The 12,229-nt window shown below is 42.0% G+C and overlaps 1 protein-coding gene across 5 annotated transcripts in view; it reads left to right on the plus strand.

Annotated features, from left to right (window-relative positions):
- SPTBN1 (spectrin beta, non-erythrocytic 1) overlaps positions 1–12,229 on the plus strand; it is a 212,728-nt gene that overhangs the window by 62,773 nt on the left and 137,726 nt on the right. For 4 of the 5 annotated variants that reach the window (XM_070798671.1, XM_070798670.1, XM_070798669.1 and 1 more), the window contains one exon: positions 3,205–3,401. In XM_070798671.1, coding sequence (XP_070654772.1) covers positions 3,254–3,401 — 148 coding nt within the window. In that variant the 5' untranslated portion in view covers positions 3,205–3,253. Of the gene's footprint in view, positions 1–3,204; positions 3,402–7,597; positions 7,611–12,229 lie in introns of all 5 variants that reach the window. The other variant, XM_070798673.1, reaches the window with a different exon arrangement.

A 12,229-nucleotide genomic window follows, 5' to 3' on the forward strand; every position in this document is an offset into this window, starting at 1 on the left:
ACAGTACTTTCACATTTTTCCCCTTAGAGATCACATCCTCCAAGGCTAAATTTTGTAGAAATCTTTGGTTTTAATGGAGTCCTAAAAATTAACATCTCCAGGTTAAATGGTACATAACAATATTGATTTTCTTTTTGAAAGGATTATGACTGTGGATGTTGAAAGCAACTGTAAGATTCTTCTATAGATACACTCACTGGCTCAGGTGTCTGAATTTTCCTGTTTTTATGAAATCTTCTAAATACATTGCTAATGGAGGTGTTAAAATTAATCTACTGTTAAATGTATGTTGTTGACATGATAATGTCTGCCTCGATGGGAATCTGGGAGTGTACTCCCATCCAGGAAGTTTCTGTTTGAGCAGAGGTGGCTGACTCTGTGAGTTACAGCTGCGTGGCTCAGTTGTGAGGTGGACACGATACCTCTCACTTAGGAACATGGAGGATGTGCTGGTCGACAGCTTGTGAGAAAACAGCTAGTGATGAGAGGGGGTGTCTGTGCTTTTGCCACCACAAGGTGAACTGCACCTCAAGCAGTGCTTTTGTCCACAGCTCAACTGGTCCGTTTGGGATTGCCAGGTGGTGTCTGGTTTGATTAGAGCACCAGCGATTGGGTCTGCTGACTCTGGTCTCTGTGCGCATTCTTGGTGCACACTGAATGAGGTTTTCATGAAATGAGCATCCAGGTACAAAATCTTATCATTTTTGAATCTTAAGATGGGGCAGGTGGGGCAGGATAGTTGGGGAGATGACAAACATCTTTTTCCTTGGGACATTTTCCCACAACTAAGTGGAGGAGGGTAGGCATCTTTCTTCCTCTTCCTTTTTTAATTTACTCGGATGGTTGTGTATACAAAACATGCAGGAATTTGACTACGCTGATACAACTTAAGCACATATCGTTGCCTCCTAGAATCTGTTTTTCACACAGCACCAGGATTGACCTTTTAAAGACATTCGTCCAGTAATGTCAGTTTTTGGGTTAAAAGCCTGCTGTGTCTTCCATCACACTTAACAGCCCTTCGTGTCTGGCCCCACCTGCTGTTGTATCCTCATCTCCTTGTCTCTCACCCTGCCCACCTGACTCTGGCCACACCGAGCTCTTCATTCCTCCAACAAGCTGTGCTGGTCTCACTGTAGGGCCGTTACACGTGCGGTTTCCTTTGCCGAGAACGTTACTCCTCTTGATCTGAGTGTGAAAGATCATTGAGGTCTCAGTTTACATACTGACTCAGGCCTTCCCTGACCCACCACCAGCTCTAAAATAGCCATTCATCCATTCTTCTCTGTTTTATTTTTAAATTAAGATATAACCGACATATAAGATTAAGCTTGTAAGTTTAAAATGGTGTAAGATATGTTGTTTTGATATGTTTATATAATATAGTGTGATTACCACTGTAGCATTGGCTAAGACCTCTATCACTTCGCATAATTATCATTTGCTTTTTGTGGTAAGAATGATTAAGTCTGGCCTCTGAGCAGCTTTGAAGTTTATAACACAGCATTATTGATGCTATCCTCTGTCACATCGCTGTAGCTTCATTTTATTTTCTTTCAGCTGTCTTCCTTTTCTTGTGTGCTGTATGTCCAGCTCACCCTACTAGGGCGTAAGCTTCACTAGTGCTGGGTCCTTACCTTGTTTACTGTTATCCCCGGCATCTGGAACAGTGCTGAGCATGTACTGGGTCCTCAGTACATTTTGGTTCCATGAATGAATAATAGCTATATTGAAGGGAGAAGCTATATATTTACAGCTAAATATGTTTCACCTAACTCTCTTGAGGGCCCTGTGATAAAGCAAAGATGTCAGTGGGCCAAACATTGAGACCAAAGTTCTGAGAATTCCCATTTATCCCTGTAAAACACTGTGGCCGTGGTTGGGCCCCTGAGGCGGGGGTATTGGGGTTGGTAGTAGAATTTGAAATAACACAGTCATATACGTAATTTCAGTCATTATTTAGTCACTTTTTTGATGCCTGTTAAACACCACCAGTACTGTCACTCAGTTCAGTTCAGTTCAGTTCAGTCTCTCAGTCGTGTCCAACTCTTTACGACCCCATGAATCGCAGCACGCCAGGCCTCCCTGTCCATCACCAACTCCCGGAGTTCACCCAGGCTCACGTCCATCGAGTCAGTGATGCCATCCAGCCATCTCATCCTCTGTCCCCTTCTCCTCCTGCCCCCAATGCCTCCCAGCATCAGAGTCTTTTCCAATGAGTCAACTCTTCGCATGAGGTGGCCAAAGTACTGGAGTTTCAGCTTTAGCATCATTCCTTCCAAAGAAATCCCAGGGCTGATCTCCTTCAGAATGGACTGTTTGGATCTCCTTGCAGTCCAAGGGATTCTCAAGAGTCCTCTCCAACACCACACTTCAAAAGCATCAATTCTTTGGTGCTCAGCCTTCTTCACGGTCCAACTCTCACATCCATACATGACCACTGGAAAAACCATAGCCTTGACTAGACAGACCTTTGTTGGTAAAGTAATGTCTCTGCTTTTCAATATGCTATCTAGGTTTACTATGTCATTTAATATTAGGCATCAGTTTTCTAACATGTAAATGAGATGGTTAGATAAAGTCATGTTAGTTCTCTCACATCACGTTGTATGAATTTCTAGGAGAAGCTAAAAGCTTATAGTTTATGATGACATACAATAGAAATAAATTTGTTCATTCAGGGACTTCCCTGGTGGTCCACTGGCTAAGACTCTGTACTCCCAACGCAGGCGGCCTGGGTTCAATCCCTGGTTAGGGAACTAGATCCCACATGCTGCATCTAAGACCTGGCACAGCCAAATAAGTAAATAAACATAAAAAAAAATTTTTGTTCATTCAGAAGCCTGAGGGAGGTGTTCATCCAGCTCCAATGAAATTCTAAAATTACAAACTTTAAATATTAGAAAGAAGGAAGAACCCACCCTTTGTTGGGCATCTATCATCTCATTCAGTCTTCTCAACAATCTGTAGAGTATCTTCCCCCTTTAATGTCTGGGGGAACGGAGTCTCAGATGTTAAGTGCTGCGGCCAAGGTCACACACATGTTATGAGGCATTGCTGACCTTACACACCAGCTCTTATGGGACTCCCCAGACCTACTCTTGGCACGTAGGACCTGTGTTACCTTCTGCTCACCTTTGCTCAGTAGGTTTGTAGGGACCAACGGCTTAGACATCTGACTAGGGTTTTCCTTTTCTTTCTCAGAGACCTGTAAGAAGGCGCTGATGTGGAGGAGCAGCTGAGACGGTCCAAGATGACGACCACAGTAGCCACAGACTACGACAACATTGAGATCCAGCAGCAGTACAGCGATGTCAACAACCGCTGGGACGTGGACGACTGGGACAACGAGAACAGCTCCGCACGGCTCTTTGAGCGGTCGCGCATCAAGGCTCTGGCAGGTAGGTCTCCCTCCCGCCCCACCGTCGAGGCCTGGGATGCCTTACAGATCCCTTTGAAATCAGGCACTCTGTTGCCCTTGCACGATAGACTCATATCTACTTGACCATGTCCTCCGAGAGCAAGCTGACCATTTTAGAAGATGGCCAGTCCCCTATTTGGAGAATGGTCGGTCTCAAGGCCAGAATGATTCAGAGCACAGGGTGTTTGTATAGCCATTCAGAAAGAGTTGCCCTGTGTTTGTCAGACTGTTTTATTTTTAGCACATCTTACGTTTCAGAATATTGAAGTGTACTGTACCTTAGACATAAAAATACGGTTGACCGTGGAACGACATGGGAGTTAGGGACACTGACCTGCTGCACATTCGAAAATCCACATTTAACTTTTGACTCCCCCAGAACTTAACTTCTAATAGCTCACTGTCAGAACTTAATACTAATATCCCACTGTTGACCTGAAACCTTATCAATAATATAAACAGTTGATGAATACGTATTGTGTAAGTTAAATGTATTATATACTATATTCTTGCCATAAAGTAAGTTGGAGAAAAGAAGAAAATGTTAATAAGAAAATCATAAGGAAATACATTTACTGTGTATCTGTATATTTATTGAAAAAAATTGTGTAAGTGTACCTGCACAATTCAAACTCATGTTGTGTGAGGCGGGGGTCCCCAGCCTCTGGGCCATGGACTGGTACTTCCTGTCAGATCAGCAGCAGCTCTAGATTAGAAATAAAGTGCACAACAAATGTACTGCACTCGAATCATCCCCAAACCATCCCCCTACTCCTGGTCCATGGAAAAATAGTCTTCCACGAAAGTGGTCCCTGGTGCCAGCAAGGCTGGGGACTGCTGGTGTAAGGGTCATCAGAATACAAATAAACAACGTTTACTTACGGACTGTGCTACATGAATTAACCAGATGTGTTACAGTACTCACTTTGAGTGGCTAAGGTTAGTTTGTATCACATGGCAGAAGTTTTTGATCTGAAGAGCAGTAGCTTAATCTGGTGAGGGCACATTTAATACAGGTAAGTCTGCCATTGATCAAGTTGACAGGCACGTGTCCCCTACGTTGTGATTTCTCACCCCCTTGTTGCTGTTCAGTTCTTAAAGCACACTTTTACCAGGGCCCTAGGTGAGCAGGGAGTGTTCTGTCCTGAGATGGCCCTGAAGATCAGGAAGGGGCTCGGTCACAGTGAAAAGTCAGCAGTACTGAAAACATGTAAACCATGTGGAGTTTATTCAGAATCTTGCCTCTGTACTTTGAGATTTCAAATAAAATGATTTCTGAGTGAGAAAATCAGGTTTATGTATTTTTTCCTGATATCTTTAATTATGACCTATAAATTGAAGTCACAGCTTAAAAAGGTAAGTTTACTGTTAATTGTGAAGATAGCTCACTTTTTTGTTACCTTTACAGCATAATGTGATTAAGAGGCATGTACTGCTTAGAGGAGGAACTTAATCCTGAATGGTTTAGATGACAAAGAGAAGTGACAGAGCAGTAGATAAATTCACCTTTAAGCTAGACTTGCTCCTGACCTTAAATGGTGTGACCAGGATCCATTTTCTGTCTCTCTGCATTTTGGCTTTGCTTGCTGGTGTAGACGCCATTATCAGGTAGGCTTTTGGGTCCTGGAGTCCCAGGATGGCTGCCCCAGGTTCCGGATCTGTCTGAAAGGACATCCAGCAGAGAAGCACACCTCTGATTGCCCAGTCTTGTGCTTCTCCGAGGCCCTGGGATCGCCTCACCAGCTTGACTGATTATGCTCATTTCACATGCCTCTCTCAGAACCTTTCTCCACTGGAGTCACAAGGTTATGCTGGTTGACATCAGCTAATCAGGGTGCATCTTGGAGTGCAGGGAATGGGGAGTGGTGGGGTTGATGAGGGGTCAGTCCCACCCAGACAGCTAGGCTAAAAAGTGTGGAATATAATGGGAAAAGAGGAAGAGGGAAATGGATGTTGGGGATGAAGCCAACTGAATGCTGTGGGAAAATTTTCAGTTGCCCTTAGGAGAGTTTGTTTCTTGAGTGGTGGTGACTTAAAGATCTTTCTTGAACTTACCTGACTTGAGGTAAGTTGACTCAAGTAAGTGACTAACCAGATAGTCACTCTAGAATTGGAGTGTTGTTTTCTAGCTTATTCACTAACATGGAACCTCATGGAAACCATGATCCTGTCCTGTGCTAGTGGATTGATTTGTACTTCAGTCTCTTGCCTCATTTTCTTGAGTTTTCATTTGAGCCTTTAGACCAGTGTGGTACTATAGTGACCAGTCATCTTTGATCACCAGTCAGCTGCTTTCTGGTTCCAGACTGCTGTGTACAGTTGACCCTTGAACAATGGGGATTTTTACCTGTGTGGAGAATTGGTGTCCCTCACCCCTGTGTTGTTCAAGGGTCAACTGTAGTATTTTGCTTTTACTTGCCGATTGCAGAGCAGATCCTTGTTCTTTGTTACTGTAGTTCCAGAGGAGGTCCCCATCTGTTCTAGGATTAATCAGCTGTCCTTACACTTCCTAAAATGTCTTTCCTTCTGTGTTATCCAGGTGCTTGAACAAATGATAATGATAGTAAACATGCTTCCTGTGTGTCAGGCACTGTTCATGGCATATTTTAACAGTTAATCCCTTAGCAGTTGTGGGGGAGGTTATTATTACCTGCAGGTAAGCCCATGAACTGACTGAACTGACAGGTGAGGAAACTGAGGCACAGGTAGATTAAGTAGCTTGCCAAGGTCACACTGCTGACAAGCGGCTGAAGGCAGACCAGCTCTGAAGTGTATAGCCTCCGATTTTTTTATATTCGATAAAATGCAAAATGATTCAGAGCTCATGGGTGAGAGGAATGATAATGGGTAATTCAGACATGTTAGAAAGATCTTGAGAAGGCTCAGGAATGCATCCTGTGGCTTGAAGAAGCCATGAATAACTGTAAGGAGTTATTGAAAAGAAAACATGCTACCTCCAGGATATTTAACGTGAAAAGAAAAAAGAAATTGCTTTTAGTGAATCCAGAAGACTCCAGGAAAACCATCTGTTTATTGAGGAAACTATCTTGCTTGTTTTCTGACTTCCCAGGTCTGTGTGACAGAACAATCTCTGAGCTCTCCAAAAAGCCTACCATGCTAATGGCAGGAATAACAGTCCAGTCCAGCAGTGTCTAGAACCGTGGTTCTGGAATTTGAGTGGGCTTCAGAATGTTGTGGAGATCTTGTCAAAGCACAGATTATGGGCCCACTCCCAGAGTTTCTGATCCAGTAAGTCCAGGATGGTACTTGATGATTTACGTTCCTAGCAGTTTCCCACATGATGCTATCACGGCTGTCTGGGGAATCATGTGTTGAGACTGGTGTGGAGGACTGATGGTCATCTGGTCTACTTTGTCAGGTGTCTGAGGCCATTTCATCTAGAAACAAAACAAATGAACAAATAAACCAGAAACAAACTCACAGAGATCAGATTAGTGATTACCGTAGGGAAATGGGGTGAGAGTGGGTAATGGGGGTAGAGGGTGTCGACTGGTGAATGGATGATAACTGGAATTGTGCTGGCAATCACTTTGTAGTGTATATAGATGAGAATTCTATTGCTGTGAGCCTGAAGCTTACATGCTTTTTAAAAAAAAAGCTTTTACTCTTTTAAAGAAATGTAAAAGGTAAATGTTTTCTTTTTACAAGTGATGGGTGTTTATGGTTTAGGTTATATTTTGTAGAATCAACACAAATTAAGGCAGGTAGAAAAAGTAATCTTTTTAAAAGTGTAACATTTAGCCTGATAAAGTAATTAGAATTAATATCTTTATATCAACACTCATAAACAGTGAATTTTAAAAAATAGGAGGCTGTGTACCAAAATATTTCGTGTTTCTTTCTGAGTGATTTTTTTTTTTTTTTTTGTATCTGTATTTGAACTTTTTCCTGAAATAAATCTGAACAATTTGGTAATTAGGGAAAAAGCATAAAAACATCTTAACATCTAATATCACATCCCAAAATTTTGATTAATGCCCCCCCCCCAATATAATGGCACAGAGAAGTAGTAGGAGAAAGCCTGTGTACAAATGAACATTTCAAAAAATGTCAGAAATTAAAACCAAAATGACTTTGGGAGTTGTCACTCATCAGCATTTATGAGCTAAAATTTTTCAGGAGAGCCTTTCTGCAAAGCTGTGGGAATGACAAAAGAAATTGACCTTGAGTTTATGTGGTTGTGGAGAATCAAGGAAGCTGAGAAAATGAAGTGAAAGCACCTAACTGTATCTTTTACATTACATGGATAGAGTAAATAACACTTATTTAGTAACTATGTATCAACTAGATTCCCTTTAAAGGGAAGTTTTCATTGGGGTGACCAAGCATTTCTTGCTGAAATCCCTGTCCTCATTATAGGCCCCTTCAGGGTGGATCCTCCTCCAGGAGGTGATTGAGGTTCCCCCCAACCCCCACTCCCACCCCCAGGCCCTGTGGTTGTATGGGTCTTTTAATTTGTAATCTCCGGGAGAGCAGGAAATTTCTTAGGGCACTAAATGAGCTCTCTAGTGCTAATTAAAATTAGTGGGGACGTTTCAAAACTATATCCTAAAAATACTCTGCAGTTACAGATAAAAAAACTTAGGCCGAGGTTTTCTCCAGAAGAAAAGACCTGGATTCTATACAATGAGAGTTAGAGCAGAACTTGCCTCTACTTTCTGCCCGTTGATTGCAAATTTCAAGCTATCATTAAGGTTACATACTTATATGATTTAGTATACTTAATTCCCAAATGGATAGACCTGCACAGATGGTGGAAACTTATTTTGAAACTGCAGAAGAGGAGATTTCCCTGGTGGTCCAGTGGCTGACTCTGAGCTCCCAGTGTAGGGGGCCTGGGTTCGATCCCTGGCCAGGAAACTAGATCCCACATGTGTGTGCTAAGTCACTTCAGTTGTGTCCAACTCTTTGCGACACTATGGACCCTAACCCGCCAGGCTTCTCTATCCAAAGGATTCTCCAGGCAGGAAGACTGGAGTAGGTTGCTATGCCCTCCTCCAGGGGATCTTCCCAATTCAAGGGCTGAACTCCTATGTCTCCTGCATTGGCAGGCAGATTTTTTTTTTTTTTTTTTTACCACTAGCGCCACCTAGGAAGCCCGGATCACATATATCATAACTAAAGATCCTGCATGCTGAAACAGACCCAATGCAGCCAGATAAATTAATTAAAAGCAAAAAAATAAAAAAAAACAGTAACTCCTGTTTTAAAAAAAAGTAGAAGATTTTTTAAATTTACCTTTTTTGAGAGAGATGTCTTATTTTTTCTACCAGTAATGAGTTTTTTAATTAGATGGTTTAGATACTGGCTTCATATTTTTTAAGATCTCCTGTACTATAGTGGTTTTACATAGAATTCTGCTTCCCAGAATACGCCTGTTAATGTACAATCCATCTCCCCTGCCAGGATGAATACATAAACAAACAAATATATATAAAATATTTTACTTCCTTCTAGTGAAAGTATGGCGCCAGCTTGCTGTTGAATATGCAAAGAGATCTATAAAACATGGTCTGGAATGATCCAATTAGGAAGATAAAAGCCTGTTTATTTGTATGCCAGTGCCAAGAAAGTAGTGTAGGCAACTAGCACGCTAGTAATTTAGAGAGAAAGATTGATTGCAAGAGGGAAAAAAACCAAAACCATTTTTAAGAGTCTGAGTCTAGTAATATAAAACCCATTGGAACTTGGAGAGAGACTGAGTCTTGAACCTTTGTGCAGCTGCTTCCGTTTCCACTGCAGCAGAAGAGGAGAGGCTGGGCTGCAGGGCTCTGAGAATGCCTTTCATGAAAATAGAAAGCACTTTCAGCCTTCCAAGATGGTACACCACCTTGAGCTTGGACTCATTCCTTGAAAATTAAGCTAGAGCTTTTCTTATTCGCGTGCTCACCACCCTGTTCAGATGGAACACTTTTATGCCCCAAGGGAAAGGCTTTTTGCATGATGGAGTGGGGGGCTTCTCTGGTAGCTCAGTTGGTAAAGAATCTGCCTGCAGTGCAGGAGACATGAGTTTAATCCCTGGGTCAGGAAGATCCTTTGGAGAAGGAAATGACAACCCACTCCGATATTCTTTCCTGGAGAACCCCGTGGACAGAGGAGCCTGGCAGGGTTGCAAGAGTCGGACAGGAGTTAGTGACTAAATTACCAGTCTCTGTTCTCATCTACTCTTGAGGCTGTTTGCCTAAATTATGCATTATTTGGGATTATTTCTGAGAGCGGCATGGTCCCTAGTGCCCAGTAAATACACCACCTATTGTTTGTGAAATCTGAATCTGGAAGAATATTTCATATCAAAGGGGTTTATGCAAAGCTATTGAGAGAAAGTCTGTTTAGGTCATTACATGCAGTCCTGGATTATACCCTCAATTTATTTTCTGTATATATAAAGCTTCAGTAGTGTCCCATCCGTAGGACTACAGAAATCTTTTCTTTCTCTTTTAGATACAGATTCCTCAGATTTCCCTCCCATCTCTTTCTCCTTGCTGCTGTAGATGACCCCCTCCTGACTTTTGAAATCTGCTTGGATTCCTGCTCCTATTCCTTATAATCTTCAAATTCTCTCTCATCTCAGCAGTGGCTGAAACTCCATAGTAGCTGAGATGAATGATCCTGTCTGGGAGCACCAGCCTCTCCTTTATCAAACCTCTTAACCACACACCATTCCTCTTCCTAACCCAGCCCCCATTCCTGCCCCTCAGTCACTTTCAAGTTTTATTCATTTGGCAGAGAACTTCTCTATCTTCATTCCCTTATCATCTCTTGCTGCATCCCCGGTGGCTCAGACAATAAAGAATCTGCCTGCAATGCAGGAGACCTGGGTTCTATCCCTGGATCGGGAAGATCCCCTGGAGAAGGGAATGGCACCCCACTCCAGTATTCTTGCCTGGAGAATGCCATGGATGGAGGAGCCTGGCGGGCGACAACCTATAGGGTCGCAAAGAGTAGGACACAACTGAGTGACTAACACTTTTACCTTCACTACATCTTAGCCCTTTTCTTAACTTCTCACCCAACAAGAAAATTTTCCTTAAGTCAGTCTCTTATTTTTGAGGAACTCCGATCACCATTTTTAGGGGGAAATTCCTTATATTTTATGGTTGATTTATGATTTAACTTAGGGAATGTGACCTGTCTTTTGTTGGAGACTACCTAGGTAAGCAAAAGAGGAAAACATTATCATTTTTATCCAGTCTTCTGCTTTTCCTACTCTCTCTGCATATGTACACCCCCTACCCACAGCCATCTGTCTGTCTGTTAAGTATCAGCTTTATTGAGATATTACTTCAGTTGCTCAGTTGTGTCCAACTGTTTGTGACCCCATGGCCTGCAGCACGCCAGGCCTCCTTGTCCATCACCGGCTCCTGGAGCTTATTCAAACTCCTGTCTGCCAAGTCTGTGATGCCATCCAACCATCTCATCCTCTGTTGTCCCCTTTTCCTCCCGCCTTCAATCTTTCCCAGCATCAGGGTCTTTTCCAGTGAGTCAGTTCTTCGCATCAGGTGGCCAAAGTATTGAAGTTTCAGCTTCAGCATCAGTCCTTCCAATGAATATTCAGGACTGATTTCCTTTAGGATTGACTGGTTGGATCTCCTTGCAGTCTAAGGAGGTATTACTTACATATTGTAAAATTTACACCTGTAAAGTATACAATTCAGTGGTTTTTAATATACTCACAGTTATATTTAATAACACTAATCTCAGAACATTTCATCACCCCCAAAAGAAGTCACATACACATTAGCAGTCACTTCCCATTTTCATTCCTCCCCATCTCCAGGCAGCCACTAATCTAGTTTCTGACTATGGATTTGTCTACTCTGGACATTTCAACTAAATTGAATCCTACAATATGTGGCTATTTGTGACCAATTTCTTTTACTTTAGCAAAATATTTTCAGGGTTCATCCTTGCGGTGGCATGTGTCAATACCTCATTTCTCCCTCTGTTCTCTTATGTAAGTAATGGTGGTAGATGAGTGGGAAGAACAGAAAAAATTCTGTAAAAGTTGCCAACACCATAATACTGTGATTTTATTTGGCAGTTGCCTTGGAGCAGATGGCAGATCTCTCGTAGGCATCTGATACTGTGGAGTTAAATACTTCTTCATTTACTTGGATGTGGTCACCAGAAAAACCTACTGATGGGTGTTTGGTCATCTTGTATGGTCATCTTTGTTCCCTCTGTTGAATTCACTTATACCGTTCAACTCTTTAGCCAGTGTTCCACCAAAGCGGACCCATGAGCAAATAAAGAAGAAAATATAAGAAAGTAACAAGATAATATGTCATTTATATGCAAGGCATTTATAAAGTCCTGTCCACTTTAAAAACACATCTCACAATGAGAACAAACTAAAAATATCACAAAGTCAATTCTACAATGAAATTCAGATAGCTACGGTTTTTTATTTAACTGCCATTTTCAGCAGTACCATTCAGTTTAGTATTCTAATTTGTAGAGAAAACTGATCTGGGGAGATGTTAGTTTCTTGAATTACAGTTTTGATGTTTGACACCAAGCTGATTTAAGAAGATGGCTTTGGTTATTAAACGGTGTATCTGTCATGAGTTTTTACATGATCACATTCAATACAGTAATCCAGTGGGAGGGTTCTGGGTACCATGGTAACAAGCATTTGGTTTATGCCTGCTGATGGGCTTCTCTGGAAAGAATTCTGCATTCAGAATTATTATGGCTTCGCCCTTTCTGGTTGTCAGAAACAGGGATTCACTTAAGTATCTGAATAAAAAAAGGTAGAGTGTGGTGAAGTTGGGGCACAGGTTACTG

The sequence above is a fragment of the Bos indicus genome, chromosome 11 (assembly GCF_029378745.1).
Source record: "Bos indicus isolate NIAB-ARS_2022 breed Sahiwal x Tharparkar chromosome 11, NIAB-ARS_B.indTharparkar_mat_pri_1.0, whole genome shotgun sequence".
Classification (NCBI taxonomy): Eukaryota; Metazoa; Chordata; class Mammalia; order Artiodactyla; family Bovidae; genus Bos; species Bos indicus.